Source organism: Artemia sp. Qi Xiang Cuo, chromosome 15, assembly GCF_049724085.1.
Source record: "Artemia sp. Qi Xiang Cuo chromosome 15, ASM4972408v1, whole genome shotgun sequence".
Lineage (NCBI taxonomy): Eukaryota > Metazoa > Arthropoda > Branchiopoda > Anostraca > Artemiidae > Artemia > Artemia sp. Qi Xiang Cuo.
The window spans coordinates 6626950-6649998 of record NC_142808.1 but is presented as its reverse complement, the minus strand read 5'-3'; the positions used below and the strand labels follow the sequence as shown (position 1 = coordinate 6649998).

Genomic DNA, 23049 nt, shown 5'->3' with positions numbered 1-23049 from the left:
GCCATATATACCAAGCTTATATATATATATATATATATATATATATATATATATATATGTAATCTATATGTATATAATTTTATAAGGATTCAACGCTCTATAAAATTATATATATATATATATATATATATATATATATATATATATATATATATATATATATATATGTAATCTATGTATATAATTTTAAGGTCAACGCCAAGCTGCCATAGTGTCCCCAGTCGCTGGCACTACTCGAGATGTCCTTGAGACAACAATAGACATTGGTGGATATCCCATGATACTATGCGATACTGCTGGTATACGACGAACAACTGATGATGTAGAACAGGAAGGTGTGAATCGAGCCAAAAAACGTGCAGAAAATGCCGACCTTGTTATTTTAGTTAAGGATGCATCAAAAGTAGATACGACTGAATCATCTAGTGTTGACCATTTCTTGAAAGGATGGGATGGAGATGTTTTGACTGTATGGAATAAAATTGATTTAATGAAGGAGATAAGTCATGATGGGGTTTGTCTTTCGTGTACGACAAAAGAAGGTCTCACGGGTTTTTTATCTGAACTTACAAAGAAAATTGCAAAACTGTAAGTATCAAATATTCCAGAAAAATATTTGACTTAGTCTACCCAAGGCCGTATCCAGGATTTTTGTTCGCGGGATGGGGGTGGGGTGGTATACAAAACATCTTTAAAAAACGCATCAAAACCTTGTTTATATGCATTTTCGTTGCGTTTTTACAAGTCAGACATACGTTTCGGCCGGAGGGGGTCAAACCCCCCTAACGTCCCCCTAGATACGGCCTTGGTATACCCAATGGTTATAGGTTATGACATTTGAAGTGCTTATGTTTCCATGTAAAAAAAAAATGCTATATAGTTGTTATTTTCAGAACTATTTTGTCGTTTAAAGTAGTATACTACTACCAAAGAGCAATTGCTCTATAAATCGGTGAACTCTGAGCTGCTGAGGATACCCTTTCAGGCAGCCGAAATTGGTGAACAGAGCTCCGAAGCAAAGTCTGGCCCTTACGTTTTGATGATCGATTAAACTAAGATATGGTGTTTGGTGGAAGCAAGAAATTGAATGCATGATGAGTTAATTTTTGACTCTGCCTCTTGATGACCACATCTAATGCATCTAGTCTTGTACCACTGTAATGATCAGGTGAGGATAGAATAGAGGAAGGCAAAAAATTGCCATCACCCCTCTAATCTGTGCTGTTAGGAGTTGCCGAAGGGAAGAATAGTTAGTATTTCCCCAAACATTGCAGCAATAAGAAAGATAAGGAAGGAAAAATGCATAGTAAAGAGAAAGTATTACATTGGGAGGAAGAAATTGATGGGCACGATGAAGCATAGACACTTGACGAAAAATTATAAAATGTGTATAGGAAATATGAGTTTTGAAAGAAAGAAAACAATCATCGTGCACAGCAAGAAGTTTTACACAAAAGCGCTGGGGAATTATATCAGTACCATAAAAAACAAAGATTGTTGGGAAGGTTCAGACATGTGGTATTGGGGTTCGAAAATGAATTATGCTACTCTTAGAGCTACTCAACAGCATCCCGTTCTGCTCACACCAATCACGCACATGATTGAGCAGGAGCTGAGCCTTAGCAATAGCAGAGGTCAGATCATTAGCAACCACAAAAAATACTATCGTCCGTAAACAAAACAGTGTAGGAATCAAGGCTGGGAGATGGAGGAAGGTCATTAATGTAAATAAGAAATACGACTGGTCCCCAAACTGAACCTTGAGGTACCCTTTTAGAAATCGAGGCTAGATCAGAATATTTCCCACCGTAACACACAAACTGTGATCTATTAGAAAGGTAAGATGGATATTTTCCTCCTAAAGATCCATCAAGTGTTTTTAGGAGGAAAATGTGTGTCATTTGATATGATGTTTTAGCAGCTCATATACATAACGCGACTTTATTTCAGGTGTGCAGATCCCGAGTCGGAATCTCCAGTTTTAACGAAGTCTCGTCATCGTATTGAGCTGACTCGGTGTGTTGAAAGTCTTCTAGAATACCTGAACTTCACCAAAAATGACGGTGACTTGGTTATATCTGCACACAAACTGAGAACTGCAGTCAAGCATATGGGATCAATTACTGGCGAGATTTATGCAGATAGTATATTGGATGTTATTTTCTCTGACTTTTGTATTGGAAAATAAAAATATTTTTTTTTTTTTATTATTATTTTGGAGTTTTCTGGTTGTAAGTTGGTAAAAAGAAAGCAAGATGCTTTGAGAAAGAGAGAACATTTGACAAAATCTTAAAAAAGAAAACCAAAAGTATGAAGCTTAGTATAAATCGTTGTAAGAAATTTTACTTACTTGAATAGTCAAATTTCTCTGAAAAGCCTGCAGAATGAAGAAACATTAAAACCGCGTAAAGAGCAAAAAACGGATAATTGCAAAAATATTTGTATATATTTTAATAAGGGATTCCAACAATTCAAAAACCTCAAAAAAGAAAACCTTTTTGAACGCAACCAGTTATATAATGTCAGTAGGAAGGCCCAAAAAACAAAAATTTGCAATTATTACAAATGATGATTCTCTATTTTGATAAGGGATGACAACAATTCAAAAACCTTAAAAAAGAAAACCAAAAAATTGAAGCTTAGTACATATCGTTGTTAGAAATCGGACTTACTTTAATAATCAAATATCTTTGAATAGGCATCAGTATGAAAAGACATTAAATTGCGTAAAGAGCAAAAAAATGGTAGTTGCAAAAATATTTGTATATATTTTAACAGGGGATTAGAACAATTCAAAAAATAAAAATAAAATCATTGAATGCTTGTTTATATTTTAACAAGGGATCAGCTTAGTAGATATCGTTGTTAGAAATCGGACTTGCTTTAATAATCAAATATCTTTGGAAAGATTTCAGTATGAAAAGACAGCAAATTGTCTGCGGTTAGAAGACAAGCGACAATGAGAATCTATATATAGAAGCCTGCCACGCGCCATTACTTCCGAATGATTTTGCAAAATCTCATCCCCAGAATCGAATTCAGAGCCAAGCAGTGTTTTGCTGCAGCCGAGTTCGAATTCTGGGTCCCGTATTAGCAAGCTAAGATCAAACCCACAGCGCCAATGTATCTTTATTCTTGTTCTTGTTAGGATTAGTATCCGAACGATTTTGCAAAATATCATCCCCTGAATCGAATTCAGAGCCCAGCACTTTTTCTGCAGCCGAGTTCGAATTCTCAAAAGCACCAGGAGCCATAAAGCGCCAGGAGATGTTGAGCTACCACCAGAGCTCTATAAAGCAAGCCCATCCCTAGTCAGCACACTCACGGACCTCCTCAAGAAGATCTGGAAGAGTCAATACGTCCCCCAAGATTGGAGGGATCCAACTATCATTCCAGTGTTCAAGAAGGGTGACAGGAGCGACTGCGAAAATCATAGAGGCATCTCGCTCATGGACATGGCTGAAAAGATTTTCGCCATCGTCGTCGTAAACAGATTTAGAGCCGAAAGAGAGCGAAGAACTAGGAAAAATCAAGCTGGCTTCCGCCCAGGAACGGGATGCGTGGACCAAATTTTCTCGATACGGATCCTGCTACACCAGTGCTCTATCCACAACTGAGAAACCACTGCTATCTTTTTGGATTTTATAGCGGCATTCGACTAAGTGCTTCGCCCGCTACTACGGGAAATCATGCTGATAGACGGAGTCCCACCGAAGCTGGTGAGCCTGATGAAAACATACTATGAAAACACGCGTAGCAACATTCGCGTGAACGGGGAGCTCACTGAGCTCTTCGAAATCGCCTACGGCGTGCGACAAGGCTGCCCAGCTTCCCCGATCCTCTTCAACTACACAACTGATTGGGTCTTCAAAAATTCCATAAGTTCGAAAGACGGAATCGAGCTGACCAGCGATAAGAAGCTAGGGGACCTGAAATACGCAGATGATGGCACACTCCTCGCTGAATCAAGTGCCCAAACCATGGACATGTTGCAGAGAGTGGCAAATAGTGCTAGCCTGACATACCTGGCCATCAGTGTCCCCAAAACCAAGCACCTTTCCACAGATAGAAATTCGCCAGTCCCCTTAAACGGGCAACAGCTTGGACAGGTAAAAGAATTTAGGTACCTCAGGTCATTGATTGATATCAAGGGTGGGGTCTCGTATGAGATGAAGGCCAGAATAAGCAAGGCATGGATGACCTTTTGCCAACTGCGTAAGTCATTATGGTCCAGAAGAGAGATCAGCCTGGAGACCCAACTTCGAGTCTACGTGGCGTGTATTTTCTCTATCCTGCTGTATGGATGCGAAACCTGGCCGTTAAAGGCAGAAGGAGAACGCTCACTCGACATCTTGAACCAGAAGTGCCTAAGAGCCATTTGCAACCTGAAACTTAGCCAAAGTATAAGCAATGAGCAACTAATGCAAATGTGTAATCAGAAGTATTCATTATTCGCTATCGCCAAGAGCAGAAGGCTCAGATGGTTTGGGCACGTTATGCGGCGCCCAAGTGAGTACCTGACCCGTTAGTCCCTTGAATTTAAGTCCCTCCCCCCGTGGAAGAAACGGCAAGGTTACCAAACTAAATCTTGGCATGCAACAATGAAGAAAGATCTTGAGTCTTTAGGAGGTTTCAGGGAGTATGGACACAATTGGGATAAATCGTGGTTGGAAATCATCCGCCCCCAAAATAGAAGACCGAAGTCAGTGGCAGAAAATGATCCATCATATCCTCCGTGCCAAGTTGGACTGAATAGCCTGTGCCTCGCCACAAGTAAGGTCATAGTCTGGTTCCCGCATTAGCAAGCTAAGACCAAACCCACAGCGTCAATTTGGCTTTATTCTTCATCTTTTTAGGATTAGTATCCGAACGATTTTGCAAAATCTAATCCCCAGAATCGAATTCAGAGCCCAGAAGTGTTTTGATGCAGCCGAGTTCGAATTCTGGGTCCCGTATTAGCAAGCTAAGATCAAACCAACAGCGCCAATTTATCTTTAATCTTCTTCTTGTTAGGATTAGTATCCGAACGGTTTTGCAAAATATCACCCCCAGAATCGAATTCAGAGCCCAGCAGCGTTTTGTTGTAGCAGAATTCTGGGTCCCCTATTACCAACCTGAGATCAAACCAAAAGCACCAATTTATCTTTCATCTTCTTCTTGTTAGGATTAGTGTCCGAACGATTTTGCAAAATCTCATCCCCAGAATCTAATTCAGAGTCCTGCAATGTTTTGCTGCAACTGATTTTTAACTCTGGGTCATATATTACCAAGCTGAGATTAGCCCCACTATGTCACTATCGGACAATTTATGTATATAGTTCAGCAAACTAAGAATTTTCAATCATAGGCGGCGCAATAGCACTGCCTTAGTAAAGAGCGAAGTGGGATCTATGCCCACTTATCCTATTGTTTATAGTTATTTTTTTCTGACGATCTATACCTTTTAAAGAACAGAACGTCATTTACACTTTACTGAAAACATAATACATTTTCAAACTTTTTTTCTTTTTTAATGTTAATGAATAACATAAATACTGAGACTTTCAGGAATGATTGTAAATATATATTGGACTGTCAATCTGCATTTCACTAATTTTTTTCAGCAATCTTCGTTAATATATTTTTTTTAGTTCATAACAAATAAAACTCATTGTTCGAAATAAGAATTGTTTTCAGTAAAGCGCAAATGACGTTCAGGCCTTTGCAAGGCATAGGGGATGATAAACTGCTGTTTGCTGTAGTTTCTGTAGTAGGTTCTAAGTTTGACTTGATTATTTATTATAATTTCTGTTCGTTTTTCGATAGTGATTTACGTTTTACGTTAGTGATTGGTGATTACATTTTGATAGTGATTTACGTTTTGATAGTGATTTACGATGTCTTACCTTTGAATTAATTTAACTTTAGTTCCGCTCGACTTAGATTTATCATAGCTCTTTACTTTTCTTTGAAAAACTTCTTTTGCAGAAGTTTTTTTCAATCAATCTAGAAAATAACAAGTTACCACTTTCTAGCAATAAGCTGAAATCCGCGAACTAGGAATAAAGAAAAGAACAAAACCAAAATTTCGCTCCTGTAACACAATGAATAAACTAGCAAAATGGCTTATTCAAGGCGTAAACAAAATCAATTTCATAAATTCATCCTTTTATATCTTACTGACGAATAGTTGAAGAGAAAAAAAGTCCTTGTTTTTCCCCGAATTTATTTATCTACACCCAATTCACTGCCCTTACTAGTAATGCTAACTAGGGAAATGAGACTATCCATTTGGTCAGTTTTTTCGTTAGGCAACAGAACTTCTTCATCCTCATTTACTCCTTATTTAAGCGACTTAATTTTGTTACTATTTTTATTCTCATTATCTAAATCTTATACATTATTTAATTTTCAAATCTATTCTCTTCCAGAGATCTTTCAAAACCTCCAAAATGTATTCGTTACACTAACTTCTATGTCACTTCCACACTCACAACATGATACGAATTGTCGACCCCTCAGACCTAAAAGATCCTGACTAAACAAGCTTTACTTGAAAGTGGACAAATGGCGTAGTTCTCTCTCTTTATTTCAAAATTTTATTTCACTTGAAAGAATCTTAGTAGCTTGTCTAGATTCTAACTGAGAACATCGTTAGTCATTAGATTTTGGGTTGGTGACTTACCTTTTTTTATTTGGGTTTATTGTTTTGATTTTTTTTCCTGTTATTTTATTCTGCGTTGTTAGCTTTTTAATTCTTCCAATTTTGGTTTTGTTTCATTTTAATATCTACGTTGTCTGATTGTCTTTTTATTTATTTTATTCTCTTTTCTGGTCCAGATTGTTCCCATTTTCGCTCAGAGATTGTGAACTTGATTTGTTGAGACTCTCTCATATTATTGAAGAAAGGATGCAGTTGTCTCCTCAAAATATTCGTTTTTGTTGCATGCAGTATTTTCGTTGGCCTTACAAAATCCCGTTCTCGTTTTCTACTCTGTTTCTTTTTTTTTTTTTTTGTAATGGCAGGCCAATGTGGGTTACGAAACTGTCGTATTCATTAATCTAATTACCATATTTCAAAATAATGAGTTAAAAAAAAACAGGGGAAAACTTTATAGTATGAAGATAAGAGGAAAACAGAGAATAGGAGGAAGACCAGGCACGTAATTTGCTATAGGACAGGGAGCCAATTGCCCTCCCAAGACCCCAGTTTGCACCTCCCCCCAACTGAAATTTAGCGTCTTCAGAAATCTTGTAAAAACCAAGCCAGGCCTACATTTTTCAACCACACACAGAAACGGATTAGTTTTTTTAATATACCTTTGCCTTTATGGTACTATACATGACTTATTTTTCATTTGATCCTTTTTACTTGACTTGGTAAAATCGGCCACCCCCCCCCCCCCCACACACAGGATTTTGACGAAGTTACGCCCCTAAAGGAAGACGCCTTGGCGGACTTTGACAGAAAAATTGCAAAATTTTAAAAATTAAAATTAAGAGAAATTTTGCAAAGAATTAGAATATGATTCAAGCTTCTATATGACATTTTAACGAATTCCAAAATTTTGAGTTTAAGTTTTTTTCGGAAATACCACTGATTTACTTACAAAATGTGCCAAAATTTTAACATTAATTAATCTTATTAGTTCTTGCCAAAACTATTTATTTATTAAAAACAAAAAAAATTTTTAAACACGAAAAACGGGTTTTAATTTTCTAACAAGCAGTGAACTACAAAACAATTAATTATGCAAAAAAGCTCCGAATATTTCGGCCCCACATCCGGGAGCCTTTCTCAACGGAAAAAAAATAAATAAATAAATAAACCAAAAAAAAAAAAACAACTTAAATTACATTACAATAAAACATACTAAAAACATAAAGAGAAAAAAAAGCAAAAACGAAAGAAAAATATAAATAAATAAGAACAAAACTCACATATTAATTAAACACTTCCATGCACTGAATGTCTTTCAATTGGCCTCCTCTCAGTATATAAATGGAAATATATTAAATAAATTCAGTGCATGGAAGTGTTTAATTAATATGTGAGTTTTGTTCTTATTTATTTATATTTTTCTTTCGTTTTTGCTTTTTGTTCTCTTTATGTGTTTAGTATGTTTTATTGTAATGTAATTTAAGTTGTTTTTTTTTGCTTTATTTTTTTTTTTTTTTTCCGTTGAGAAAGGCTCCCGGATGTGGGGCCGAAATATTCGGAGTTTTTGTGCATAATTAATTGTTTTGTAGTTCACTGCTTGTTAGAAAATTAAAACCCGTTTTTCGTGTTTAAAAAATTTTTTTTGTTTTTAATGGAAAAGCAGTGTGGTCTAAGAAATTATTTATTTATTTATTTTGGAATAAAAAATTATATTGAAATAGGGAATTTTGAAAAACTTGAAATTTTGGCATTCAAAAACGAACGGTCACTAATTAAAAAAAAAAGTTCGAAAAAAAAAGTCTTTTAAAGAAAAGTAACTTTCCGAAAAAAAAGTCTTGAAGTAAAGGCCATGTTAAACTTAAGATCAGAAGAAATAAAAATATAAAATAACTCAAACTCAAAATTGAAGTTTTTTCCGGAAATACCACCGATTTATTTACAAAATGTGCCAAAATTATAACAAAAGAACAAAAATCGATGCATCTGGTTTTATCATTTTGTAGCGCCATGTAGCATTTTCTAAACTGTCACACAGCTTTCCCTTTGTTCTGAACTGGAAGATACAGCTTGAATTCAGCAGGAAGTTCTTCTTCTGAATAAAGCCTGTCTGAAAAATATATTCGCCGCACTCGACAATTAGCATGGATTTGGACGCGCAGTGTTTCCACATAATTGGTACCATACGCTCTTCTCGTAAAGTCAGCTAAATTAAACTGGATTTGATTCCAACCTTCATCTAACCTCATTGGCATAGTACAAATAAAAGGCTTAACTCTGGTCGTCGACTGATAATTGCTAGCTCTAAAGCGACGACGCACATTCTTATCATCTAAAATCTGTACCTCAAAAGTAAAATACTTTTTCAAATTCTTCACAATCATCACTAAATATGGCAATTTGATTCCAAGGGTTAACTTTGGATCAGCGGGGCATACGATATAGGTGGTGCTTACATTACTTCCAACAATTTCTAAAACGAGGGACTGAATATCATTATCGGTGATTCGCTTAATATGTCCATTTTTTACTTTTTTATCCCATATTTCAAGAGGCTTGCTTCCAATGCTGTACAAAATTGACAAAAACCCTGATTGAAACGTGTTTTTGAACATTTTCTTTCCTAGAAAAAAAAGAAATTAGTATCTGGATCGACAATAAGTTTGCTGGACAACCATCTTTTACCTCACATTAAAGTTTATTCACAGCAGTTTCTAGACAGCCGTCTTCTACTTCACATTAAAGTTGCGTTTTAACTAAAGAATCTTCTTCGCCGTCTAGTTATTAATTAATAATGTTAGCTAACAATTTGTGGAAACTTAATAATTGGATAGGAAATTCAAAAATAAAAGCTTACAACACAGCGATGACCCTTGGTCATCTACGACCGCTGGACAAAATACATCGTGTTCAATAAAAACACTCCTGAATAATTCCTTCTCGCATTTTACTGAAAACTTATTAAAGACTGGCCTGTAATCCCAAGTCTCATTATCTATTGCCTTAGTATTAATTTGAAATATCGTAATAAATTAAACAATCACTCTACTTTCGTTTGTTCTTTCCATTAATCTTGATTTTTATGGTCATTTTCTATTTGTTTGGTATTTTTTACAAATAAATCATCAACATTCATTATACGTGTTTTCAATATATTGCAATTGGAGCTCAAGCTGATTTGCTGTGGGTTTCTTGGTTAGCTTTTGCTGGTTTGTGTAGCCTTCAGCCGCAGCACTTGAGAGATCTAAAAAATTTTAAGGGCTCGACCAAACTTGTCAGCCTTTTCAGTCTTATGCAAGCTATGGTGGCAAAACTTAAGGTTTGGTTAGATTAAATTTCTTTAGGTTAGACTAGGTTAAATTTGGCTCTAAATATTAGAAATGGGTCAAAAACCTAGGCTAACCTAACCCAACTTGTCACTATCAAACCTTGCATTAAACTGAAAAATTTGACTGGCAACGCTGACTAAAGCCAAGGAGAAAAAAGAAGGCACTTCGGCCATTCACTGGTAAATGTCGACATTCACCAATTTCAGACAATTCACGGTAGTATATATATATATCTATATATATATAGTTGTAGTTTTTTTTAACATAAGCGCATTGTTCTTTTAAACACAATATTGCTGGCTAGAAAAACCAACCTTAAAACTCTCATCCGAAAACGAAATATGCTTAATGTTTGCTGACTAGAAGGTCCTTTTTTCCTCAGAAAGGGAATTTCGTCCACATAATCTAAATTTAACTTCTGTCTCGACATAAGGCTTTTTTCTCCCAAAGAGACAAAACGTTTTAGCTAATAAGGACGTGACGTCTCTTACTAGGTTTCTAGCTACTGCTGCAACCCGGATTTATCAGACAATTATGTTTCGATCCACAAACAATCGCAAATATTTGCAAACCTTATTTCTAAGCCGTCCTAGCCAAGTAGCTGGCGCGCTAGTCTTGAAACCCATTGTTCGTGAGGACGGGGGTTCGAGTCCTGGTGTCATTGGTTATTCGGTTTGGAATGGAGTCAGCGGTGTGACTTTGCAACCTCGGCCACAGTCAACTGAGCTCTACTAAATGGGCACCTGGAAATATCTGGGGGGAAAACACGAGAAGCGTCGTATGATTTGCCCCCAACCACGCATTACACCTTTGGCCGAAGGCAGAGAATCAAGAGATCGGTACCTGCGATATATATCGGTACCTGCGGTATATATATATATATATATATATATATATATATATATATATATATATATATATAATAATAGTAATAGTAATTTATTAACACACACAAGGACAATACATTTTACTCACTACCGACCCAAGAACCTGGGGTCAGGTTGTCCTAAGGGTAGGCATATATCAAAATTTCATATTCACAACAGAAATATACAACCTAGGCCTAAAAAAATAAAATAAAAGAAAAATCATTCCCCTTCGCACGCAGTTCCTACCACCAATCACAAAATCACTATACTTGTCCTCCAGGTACATAAAACACACCCCAATAACCACACTATACCTATACTAAAGAAACCAAATACAAACGCAAATAATTAAAAAGATTTAATAAAATCATATTTCTCATATAACATTCCTTTTATTTTATTTTTAAATTCCTTCAGATCCCCTATTTCTCTTAACTCTTTATTAACCCCATTCCACAACTTTAATCCCCTATAAATAGGCGAGAATGTCGACCTGGCAGACACCACGAGCGGGGCATGTAAATTTTCCCTTTGGCGAGTTTCATGATCATGAATCGAAGATCTAGCTTTTAGCATTCCTGAAAAGCAAGACGGTAATAATTCATTATTATATTTGAACATAAATTGAAGGCTATAAAAATCTCTAAGGCCTGCAGCAGGTAATACTTTTACATCAATATAGGTAGCTCTAACGGATACAAGATTTGATTTACCAGTCAACACACGGATTCCGTTATTTTAGATCACTCGAACTCGATTAGTAATTGATGGAAACGTACTCAGCCAAATAGATGAGCAATACAATATATGTGGATGTATAATCGAAAAATACAAAGTGCGAAGAACAGAAGGGGGTAATACATGTTTCAATTTACGCAGTATTCCCAGATTACGGCACAGGATTCCTGACACCTTTTCAACATGTTTCCTAAAAGATAGTGTTTCATCTAGCATAATACCCAAATATCTAACACACTGATCACGCTTAACTTTACCTTCCAGGTAACTCACTTCTTGGATCCATGGGTAGTAATTAGATGTATGCGAAAATATTACAAAACTGCTCTTAGATGGGTTTACTTTTATTTTATTAACTCTTAGCCAGCTAGACACTTGATCTAAACACTGTGTCATTAATTCAACTAAAAGGCGTTCTGTTTTTGCAATGCAAATCAATGAAGTATCATCGGCAAATAGAGGTACTGTAACGTCACTGTCACTGTGAAACATGTCGCTCATTTTAGTTTTCGCATCCTTCAGGGACAGTACAAGATCATTTACAAATATCAAAAATAGCAAGGGGCCAAGAACGGACCCTTGTGGCACACCACATTTCATATCTACAACGGAAGAAGTAGATCCATTTATTCGCACATACTGCTATAATACATGTATATATATATATATATATATTATGTTTTTATTGAACACGGTGTATTTTGTCCAGCGGCCGTAGACGACCAAGGGTCATCGCTGTGTTATATGTCTTTTATTTTTGAATTTCCTATCCAATTATTAAGTTTCCACAATTAAGGTTCCAAAAATGTTGAGGTGACTAGTAGAAGTAACAGGTTACTGCAATATTGTAGAGAAATGCTTAAGGGTAGACTTTCAAGCTCTTGATCATATCTACGTGGTCTTCGCAAATTAGTCTCGATAACTCCATCATAAAGTATTACATAGCACCGAAAATTACATTTTCTTAAAGCAATATCTAGGGTAGAAATACTGGGAAGCATAAAAAGAGTACCATACAAAGCTACATTGTCAAAAACCCCTAACTAGTAATTTAAATTCCCTCCTTCTAATATATCCCTTGGACATCTCATTTGAAAAAAGTCAAAAAATTTTAGGAAAAGATTTAGAGAGGCTCATAGTAACCAAAAGTTTAAAAATACGTTTTATAAGACAGAATTGTCTAGTGTGAAAATATTTTCATTTATTGCTAAATTCGGAATAGTAACGATTTGTTCTATTAATCTTAATAGTAAAATATTATTTAAAAAAACAATCTTAACGGAATTTTGAAAATCAGCCTAAAACCCCTCAAAATGGGGTCGGGTCGAAAGAATAAGCATATCATTGAACTTGCCATTGCCGAGACCCCTATATAGGAACTTACAAGCCCCCGTTTAAAAAAAAAAAACAAGGAAAGTCATTTACATGGGTAGCACTGATGCCCCCTTTTTTTACTTGGTTTTTCTTTTCGTCACAGCTAAAGGGGCACTGAAACGTCATAGAGAGTTGTTTTAGGGCTCATTTAAATGATATTATTTTTTCTTTCTTCTGATCTTTTTTTAGATTTGAATTCTTGACGCCATCAGTGCCACGTGACATCTAAAAATGCACTTTGGGTACCATATCAGAAGCAGAAATGCAAGGAGGAAGGAAAAGGGTGCTACCATAATCTTAATGGTCAAAACCCTAAGCCGAATGTTAACAATCGCCCCCTCCCAACCCCCATAACTTTTTTCATAGATCGTCTGCTCACTAACAGAACTAGCAGGCTACTAGTTAAACATTGATATTTAACGGCTCCTTTTATAGCTCTTGATCATACCTATGCGCTCTTTGTAAGTTCGACTCGATAACCCCCTCACAAAGTGTCATATGCCACAAAAGTAGTATTTTAGTGCGCAATGTCTGGAATAGAAATTCTGGGGAGCGTGAAAAGGATACTATAAAAATCTACAAGGTGGAAACCAATAACCAGAGCTTTATAATCCCTCTTTTTAGTGCTACTCCTCTTGAGCCCTTTAGCAACCTAGTAAAGAGCAAACCACAGCCATCTAGTGATAAAAATTCCCGTATAACAATTTCAAAAAAGAGCCTGATACCCCTCGAAAATACTATTACCTAGAGTGCTCGCAATTATCTCCCCTCCTTTATTACTGGTTTATAAAGTCTCAATTAGTCTCAAATCAGCTAAAAATTTGGATTGATTTAAAATTTCTATAATTTCTAGCTTTATAATTTCTTTGGACTTCTCTTTCCAGTTTGTGCCTTGAGTTATAGCTTCCAATTATAAAATTTATATTTTATAATAATTATTAATTATATATTAATATATAATTATATTACTAATAATATACATTATAAATAATATATCAATAAATGTATTTTATTATAAATAATATATAATTATATTACTTGTATATAATTAATATATATAATAATTATAAAATTATATATTTCCTCACTTCTGCTTTTCGTTTTGTATATTTTTTTGGGACATGATTTTAGTTATTCTAACTGAAGTGTTGAAGTCAGGAAGTAAAAATAATGAAATTACAATTTCGTCTGAGAAGCTCCCAATTTTTTGCAATAATGCAGCACAAAAATTGCACCAGTAATGATATAAATTTTTGCAAATTATATTAATTACGCACCTAAAATTCGTTGAATGTTCTTCAGTTTTCTAAAATCTCTGTATAGACTTCTAGAGCATAATATCACAAGAATTAATGTTAATATTCTTTTTTTGGCATTTTAAAAACAGCTTCTGAAACCGAATTGACTGTACAAAAAAAAGAACCAAAGAAAGAAAGCAAAAATGACACGAAAAAACTTCTTTATTTATTTAATTATATTTCATGAAACGGTATAGTTTTATGAACACGATACTTTTACTAACGCAGAAAAAGCGGTCAATATTTCAATGCTCTCTGTCTTCCTTTTATTTTTATCTGTCTTCTGTCTTATTTCTATCCACCTATCTGTCTCCCTTTTATTTCTATTTGTCTTCTGTCTTATTTCTATCTGCCTATCTGTCTTTCTTTTATTTAATCCTACTTTCCATTCTTTTAGTTTCACATCGAAGCGGCATTAAATAAAAAAAAAAAGAATTAACCAATAAAGATCCTTTCATTCGAGTCAGCTTTCGTCACTGACAAATCGGGTTACATTTTCTATCTATATTAGGCCCGTTTTTTAGCACTAAGATCTTACATCCTTCTGCAAAGATTATCGTTTTTTAACTCATCTTTGTTCTAAGATCTTACAGCTCAAAGATGTTAGCAAAAAGTGTGAAGACCGCCACTGTTTTACCATATAGAACAATGATGAGAGAACTTTGATGATCTACTCATTATTGTTCTCAGACCGCTGTTCAGAGCAAACTGATTAAAGACGTTTACACAAAAAATGCCGAAGAGGTAGGATCTTTGTTCAAAGATTTCACTTTTAAGCGTTTTCTGACAAAAGATGTAAGATCTTAGCACATTGATGAGTGAAAAAACAGGCCTATTGTTGATTTGAGAAGGGCTTAGCTGAATGGAGTTGATTTAAATGGGTGTCGAGTCACCCAGATACGAGTTAAACGGGGGTTAAGTTAAACTGCATGGACGTAAAGTTGAAAGGAAGAAAAAATAAATGGGGGGGGGGAGTTGCACGAGGGTTGGATTACACGGCGGTTGAGTTGAATGAGGATCGAGATGAACAGTGTTAAGTTTCACGGACATTGAATTGACTGAGGTTTTAGTTGCATTGGGGTTACCGTGATCTTTCTCCTGGCAAAAAATACAAATTCCACATTTACATAGATAGGAGCTTGAAACCTCTACAGTTTAGTTATGTGATAAGTTGAATCTGGCAGTGTGATCTTCATTCAGGTCATTCTATTCATTTATTTTTTTGGGTGGGGGGTTCCTCCCTTTTTGAAAATCAGGTAAATTTTCTCAAGCTCGTAGGTTTTGACGGGTAGCATTAAATCTGATGAATTCTACACGATTGGAATCAGCAGAAAAGGCCAATTCTTTTATTACATTCATTATTTTCAAAATTTCTTTGTCTAGAGCCATGATTCCCGATGTGGGGCGCAGGTCCCACCAGTGGGACATGGCAATAATTTGGTGGGGCAGGTGCGGGACGTGCACCCTTCGGCAAACCATACTCTAGAGTCTTAATTTTGAAAAAGAAAAGTTTTTCTTTTTACAAAAAAAAAAACACTTTTCATATGAATGAGGTTACATTGAAACGCAATTAAAGAGCAAAAAGATACACGATAGTATTGCAATGACGTCATGTATTGTATAAAAGGTACTGTATACAGACAAAAATTTAGTATGATTAGTACATTATACTAAAAAAATTAAGACGACTCGAAAAAAGATGCCAAGTTAATGGTGATTTAAGGTTCCTTCAGGAGAAAACACGTAAAATCTAGAGTAATAAAATCCAAATATCACGAGGGGAGCATCAAAATTTTAGAAATGCCCAGTGAGGCATGACCCAAAATCAGTTGGGAACCACTGGTTTAGAGTTTCGGTTACTATTGGGTCGAGTTGCTCCTCGCTCGCTTAGCGTAAAGAACGCCTCGCTCTTTACGCTAAAGTTTGACTTTCTCACAACTCGATTTTTTTTTTAACAATAAAAAACTTTAGCGTAAAGAGTGAGGCGTGGAGGGGACAGCTCCTTTCATATACGGAATAATTTCTGTTCGTTTTGAGTTTTAACGTCGCTCCTTACTTTCAGTTAAAAAAAACTTGTTTTTTTATTTAATCAACTGAACCTACATGCAACTCAACCCCCTTGCAAGTGAACCTTCGTTTAACTGAACCGCGTGCAACTAAAACCTCGTACGACACCACCCTCGTTTAACTGAAACCTTGTGAAAGACTGCTCAAACACAAGGGCCGTTGAATTTGAATGAGACGTGTTTTTAAAGAACTTTAAGACTTAGGCGTAAAGAGCAAGGGTCGAGGGAGGGGCAGCCCCCTTCATATACAGAATAATTTATGGTTCAAATTTAAAAGCTGCTCCTTACTTTTAGTTGAAAATAATTTGTATATTTAATAACGCTAAAATAAAAATTTAACAGATAAAAACAATTAAAACGCCATAATATATATACATATAATATATATATATATATATATGTATAAATATATAAATATATAAATATATAAATATATATATATATATATATATATATATATATATATATATATATATATATAGAGAGAGAGAGAGAGAGAGAGAGAGAGAGAAAGAGAGGGAGAGAGAGAGTCATATACCAATTTTTTGGTTTATGTGTAAATAATGCTTCGACCTAAGTTTTGCAGCAATGTCCCGAATAAACCCTACCTCTCTTTGAACAAAAATTGGGGTGGCCACACCACAGAGGGAAACCAATGTATCCATTGTACCACAAAAAAAATTCAAAATAAGTAGCTAGAATTTTTAGAAGACAAATAATAGCATTTTTTTCAATAATTCATGTAGTTTGATTTACTGCTGGAAAAGTCTTTAAGAAAAGAGGTGGCCACCCCAAAGATGGCCAAAAGACCACAGAGAAAAGCCAGCTACGCCATCATATCACAAAAGGAATTTCCGCAAAAGAAGCTAAAACTAATTAAAGACTAAAAAAGACTACTAAACAAAAACTTATTGCGCTAGAATGACATGAGATTGTGCTAGATTCGAGAAACAAAAAAAAATCCATGCATTGTGATTCTAGTGGTCAGACAATCTTTAGAAAAAAAGGGACGGCCATCCCACAGTGGGTGAAGCCAACATGACCATTAAAAATGACGCTTGTCTAATACCTCAGCTAAAGGACCTTATCTAAGGTATTGACATTGGCGATTCTGGACTTTCTTGCGCCCGGGTAAAATCTCGACTATCCTTCCCCCTGTCTCCCATAAAATTTCCAGGTAAAATTTTAGCAAAATTTTCATTCAAAAACAAAATAATTTTCAATTTTAAAATTAATTAATTATTAATTTTTTTATTCATTAATTAAATTATTTAATTGTTGTTTATTTTAATTAGTATTATTTTTAAAATGTTTATTTCTAGTTTATTTTCTGAATTATTTTCATTTCTAAACTACACCCTCTACTTTATTTTAGTAAGAATAAAATTTCAAAATGATTATGACCTTTAAATTATTTATTAGAAATGTTGTGTCCCTAAAACTTTTGCGCCCAGGGCAAGCGCTCATTCTGCCCCCCCCCCCCTAAAACGCCTCTACGCATTGACGTCCGATCCTATTCTGCAAATAATATTTATATTCCCTGTGAAATATGCGATTACTTAGCTGTGACTTGCACCAACGTGACATGATACTCATATAAATGGATTCATTAGTTTCAGTGATATATTCACTGATATATTCATTTAGTCTCTTTGATATATTCATTCTTCGAGCCAGAATTGTAACATTACTTACACTGTCTCTTGGAGAATGGTCTAAACTTGCTTACAAAATATGAAACATGTTCTATTCTAGCATTGTTTTTTTTCGTCTATTTCTAAAAAAATTTTAAATCTAAAAAGAAATACAAAACATGTTTCAAAATATAAATAAAGCTGAATATCGGCTGAATCACTTACAAAATGAAGCTGAAGACAAGCTGAATCCCCTACAAAATATAAAAACGATTCTATTTTCGCATTTTTTCGTCTTTTTCGAAATATTTATCAATCTAAAAAGAAACAGAAACAAGTTTCAAAATCAGAATTTGGTATGTAAATAAAGCTGAATCTCAGCTGAATCACTTAGTTACAAGATGTGAAAACTGTTCTTTTTTTCTTTTTTTTTTCGTCTATTTCAGAACATTTTTCAATCTAAAAAGAAATAGAAGCAATATTCAAAAGCATAATTTGGTATGTAAATAAAGCTGAATCTCAGCTGAATCACTTACAAAATGAAGCTGAAATCTGAATTACTTACAAAATGTGAAAACTGTTCTATTTTCGCATTTTTTTGTCTGTTTCAAAAAAAAATTAAGTCTAAAAAGAATACAAAATAAATTTCAAAACATATTTCGATATGTAAATAAAGCTAAATATCAGCTGAATCGCTTACAAAATGAATCTGAATCACTTACAAAATATGAAAACGGTTCTATTTTCGTATTTTATTTCGTCTATTTCCAAAACATTTAAAAAAAAATATATTTTGGTGCGTCAATAGAGCTGAAAGCTGAACATCTTGCAAAATATGAAAACTGCTCTATTTTTACTAATTTGTTTTCGTCTACCTCCACGATATTAAAAAAAAAAACATGTTTCGGTAGGCTATGTAAATAAAGCTGAAAGCTGAATAACGTACAAATATGAAAACTGCTCCATTTTTGTATTTTTTTCTTTCATCTATTAAAAAATATTTTGGAAAAACAGACTTCGGTATGTAAATACAACTGAAAGCTCAATAACTTAGAAAATATGAAAACTGTTCTATCTTACATATTTTTTTCGTCTATTTCCAAAATATTTTTTCAATTGAAAAAGAAATGCAAGCAAGTTTCGAAAGCATAATTCGGTATGTAAATAAAGCTGAATCTCAGCTACTAAATAACGCAAAATTGGCGTCTTAAACTACAATATTAAAACTGCAGGACAAGAGAAATGTAACAGACCAGAAACTTTTAAATTGAAACAAAACCCAAAACACCCAAAACCAAAAAAAAAAAACACCCAAAACAAAAAACTCAAACATAGATATTTACACAGTAGAAAACATAATTTTTAGCTCTAACGGCCAAGCGTCTTGCAAGAAATAGGAATAAAAACAACTGAAATCAAGCGGTTATTGATTTCGTTTAATTCGGAAGATGCGGGCACCCCCGGATGCGTGAAACAAATTTCTGCTGGTGGGGGAGGGTCTTAGAAAGGATTAAAAGTGATTTCAGTGCGGGTACTTAATGTTGTAAGCGAGATTAAAGGTAAAATTGTGTAGCCTATTCTAAAGCGGGAACAATACGGTGTTATTAAATGAGTGGCCGCCCTAACAAAAAACATTGTGGATCTTTACTTTGAATTCTTCTTGGGGGGGGGGGGGTACCCTGTGCAATCTATAAAAATTTACTTTCAAATTATAACTTATAATTCCTTTTCAGCCAGAAAGAGTGATGGTCCGAAAACAGCATGCTTGGAAAAAAAATGAATAGAATAAATAAATATAGGAGAATCGAGTACACTGATAGAAATCGGTCCCAAGTAAGTAAGTCACTGACAAGTGTCTTGCAACAACTAAGAATCAAAACACAAGGGAATTTTAATTTATGAACGAATGAAAGACACTAAACGTAGCCACAGCAACCAAGAATTTCGTTTCTTTTGTAACCCTGACAACCAATTTCCTCCTATACCCTGGCTGGCTTTTATATATATACATATGTACATCCTGAAAATGAAGTTTGTTATATCGTTTAACGCCATAGTAACCAGAATTCAACAAATTTGTGTTTTTGCATTCCAACAATTACCAACACAAAATTAAGCGTTCACGCGACGTTCTAATCAGCGAAAACAAATATTAATGTTTGTTTTAATTGGTCAATAAATCACAAAACGTAAATTGTATAGCTAAAAACAGAATCACTGAAAGGATTATAAGCCATTATTGCTCTCTTGGATGCACACAAGAAAGATAGGGGGATGTCCACTCCCATGGGAAAAATTTTAAAGTTGGGAAGCAAGTATTTTTGTAAGTTTGCCCCCCCCCCTTACCTATAAATCAGCCTTACATCTCTTCCAAATACAGAACTAGTATACATGTGTCACTGCTTTTTATCTAACGACTGTTCAAAAAAAGACAATTGAAATTTAAATGAAAACAAATTTCAGCAATTCCGATTAAATACTGATGCAGGGTTGACACAGGACGAATGAATTTCATAATTCCCAAGCATATAAAATGTAAATTTTCATAACACATTATATATATATATATATATATATATATATATATATATATATATATATATATATATATATATATATATATATATATATATCAGGGACGTACGCAGGGGGGCCTTCGGGCCTGCCCTCCCCCCGAAATCTCACGATTTTTCTCATTTTCCTATAATTTTCTGATGTTTTTCACAGAATAATGGGTTTGAAGGATTTGCCCCCCCCCCCCGAAACAAATTCCTGCGTACGTGCCTGTATATGTATATATATATATATATATATATATATATATATATATATATATATATATATATATATATATATATATATATATATATATATATATACATATATATATATATATATATATATATATATACATATATATATTTAGTCTTCGTTTGGTCTTTGAACAGTTAGTACCTATCTATTTTTTTTTCTTTAAAGGATTAATCTCAGTTTTGAACCAGTTGTTGGTACAAGGCCGTATCCAGGGGGGGTTACCCGGTTTGAACCCCCCCCCCCCGAATTTTTTGACCGAGTCGAAAATTAGTCTAAAAAATGCATGTAAAGACAAAACCACGACATGTTAGACAAAGTCCACGGGAAAAAATCGGGTACCCCCCCCCCCCCGAACAAAAATCCTGGATCCGCTCTTGTGTTGGTAAAGGGTTTTTGCCACTGAATTCTTTCAGTAGTTACGAAAAAGTGGGTACACTTTTACGTCTTATAAACTACTAAAAATAATTATTCAGTATCCGTAATCAAGTGGAATATGTGACGTCACTGGATAAATAAAGTTGACTGGAGTTTTTGTCTGCTGCATTAATTGGACTTTTGCATTTTTAAATTCAGATAATTTCATAAGATATCCAAGTACGGTATGGCAGTTTCGCAATAATAAGGATTATAATGGCACATAATTGCATTCGCATTGGCAAGACCTGTGATAAGCAGAGAGCTTTGAATTTGTTACTTTTATTTCAAGGAATGTTTACACAAGGTCAGATTCCAGGGGATATCCATATCTCAAATAATGCGGAATTTCATGGGGATGATCACCCTAATGAATGGCCAATTAGCAAAAATAGACCCAATTTTATCAGAGATAGCGGCAAAACATTCTTTTTACACAGCAATTGACTATTTTCTAATACGTGTTTAACGGATTTAAGGGTCCATGAGGGGTCAAGGTCAGGTTAACTTTTAGTTTTGATGCTTATAATCATAGCTAAGACTTGATGTCCAAATATAATAGCATATGACTGAGATAGCTCTTTAAAAAAAAAAACCTAAGCGATATGTTAGACCCTGCCTATCTATTCGAAATTACCAAAATAACAATTTGATATTTTATTGGTCTTTAATGTCTGAAATGTCTTGTAATTATAAGAAAATGTATTTACCCCAGGGGCCTCCCCAAGCCGCTCAGCGTGTCCCCAGATGGCGATAGGGGAACGCCCTAGAGATATGTAGAGTACCTCCATAGGAGGCACGGCCCAAGGGGGACCTTTTCCCTGGGGGTCAATAATAGAAACTGGGGCACCCTCGCCTGGGGCCATAAATACAGGTGGAGGAGGAAGACGGCTCCTCAAATGTATACTCAACAGGGCCCACCGGCGTGTCCACACATCATATGAGTTACAAACCTTCTACCAGTAATGGATTAAATTGCATGGAGACGTAGAACAACATCGCGGGAGGATCCTTTATAGGAGGACAACTGCGACAGGCGTAAGATCCAGATCTACACACAACGGCCTCTGCAAAGGGCTGCCTCAACTCTTTCGGGGTACCTGCAAGACTCGGGACCTTGCGGTAAACTCTATTCCCACTTGAGGAGTGATGCCCCTCGAAAAAATTATAGCCTAGTACACAAAACAGCATTTGCACAGGATTCTGATTCTTCTGGGCTTAGTCTGTCTTAACAGGCATTTTCGGGTTGAAAAACCTCTTCCTAGCTGATTTATCAACTCTGGGCTGCCTCTCCGTAGTAGCGTAATATTTGTACATGAATATATAATGAGTCCGAGGTAATAGGCTTGAGACTGTATGTGCAGGATTTCGACTCTTGTTGATAGAAGAACGTCGCCAAGTGCTGAAAACCATGTTGTGACCAAGATGAACCCAGAGTTGCACAAAACCTCCATTCATACTGGAGGTCCCAGGGACTTCTTGCTGTCCGGTTCTAAGCCGGCTTAAGCGCTTCGGCGTAGACTTGAGAAGACGTGCTGATCCCCGTCCTGCACTGGTATCCGGGATCATTGCTTTTCCTGAGGCGAAAATATTTTCAATGATTTAAAAAATATGAAAGTTGGAACTTAGGATGCTACGACGTTAAAAATGACTATTGTTTCGACATTGAATTCAGACGATTCGAACTGGACTTATTAGGAGTTTCAGAAACTCATATCCCATGGGTAGGAAGAATGAAATTAGGTGATATAGAATTTGTTTACTCAGGTAGGAAGGATGGGGTACGTAGACAGGGAGTAGGGCTCATGATGAATAAGGAAGCTGCTAAGTCTTTTTTAAGCTGGGAAGGTATTAATAATATTATACTAATTGCTCA

The 23049-nt window shown here is 35.1% G+C and overlaps 2 protein-coding genes across 5 annotated transcripts in view; one reads left to right on the top strand and one right to left on the bottom strand.

Annotated features, from left to right (window-relative positions):
- Positions 1-2189, top strand: part of LOC148943273 (5-taurinomethyluridine-[tRNA] synthase subunit GTPB3, mitochondrial) — a 53583-nt gene extending 51394 nt beyond the window's left edge. Inside the window, exons 8-9 of the mRNA XM_089100945.1 lie at positions 192-588; positions 1951-2189. Of these exons, the coding sequence (XP_088957071.1) occupies positions 192-588; positions 1951-2188 (635 nt within the window). The 3' untranslated portion in view covers position 2189. The remainder of the gene's footprint in view (positions 1-191; positions 589-1950) is intronic.
- A 6360-nt stretch (positions 2190-8549) lies between these two features.
- Positions 8550-23049, bottom strand: part of Bug22 (cilia- and flagella-associated protein 20) — a 36533-nt gene continuing 22033 nt past the window's right edge. For 2 of the 4 annotated variants that reach the window (XM_089100961.1, XM_089100959.1), the window contains exon 2: positions 8550-9260. In XM_089100961.1, coding sequence (XP_088957087.1) covers positions 8668-9252 — 585 coding nt within the window. In that variant the 5' untranslated portion in view covers positions 9253-9260 and the 3' untranslated portion in view covers positions 8550-8667. Of the gene's footprint in view, positions 9261-18170; positions 18263-19757; positions 19777-23049 lie in introns of those variants that run through there. The other 2 variants (XM_089100960.1, XM_089100963.1) reach the window with 2 other exon arrangements.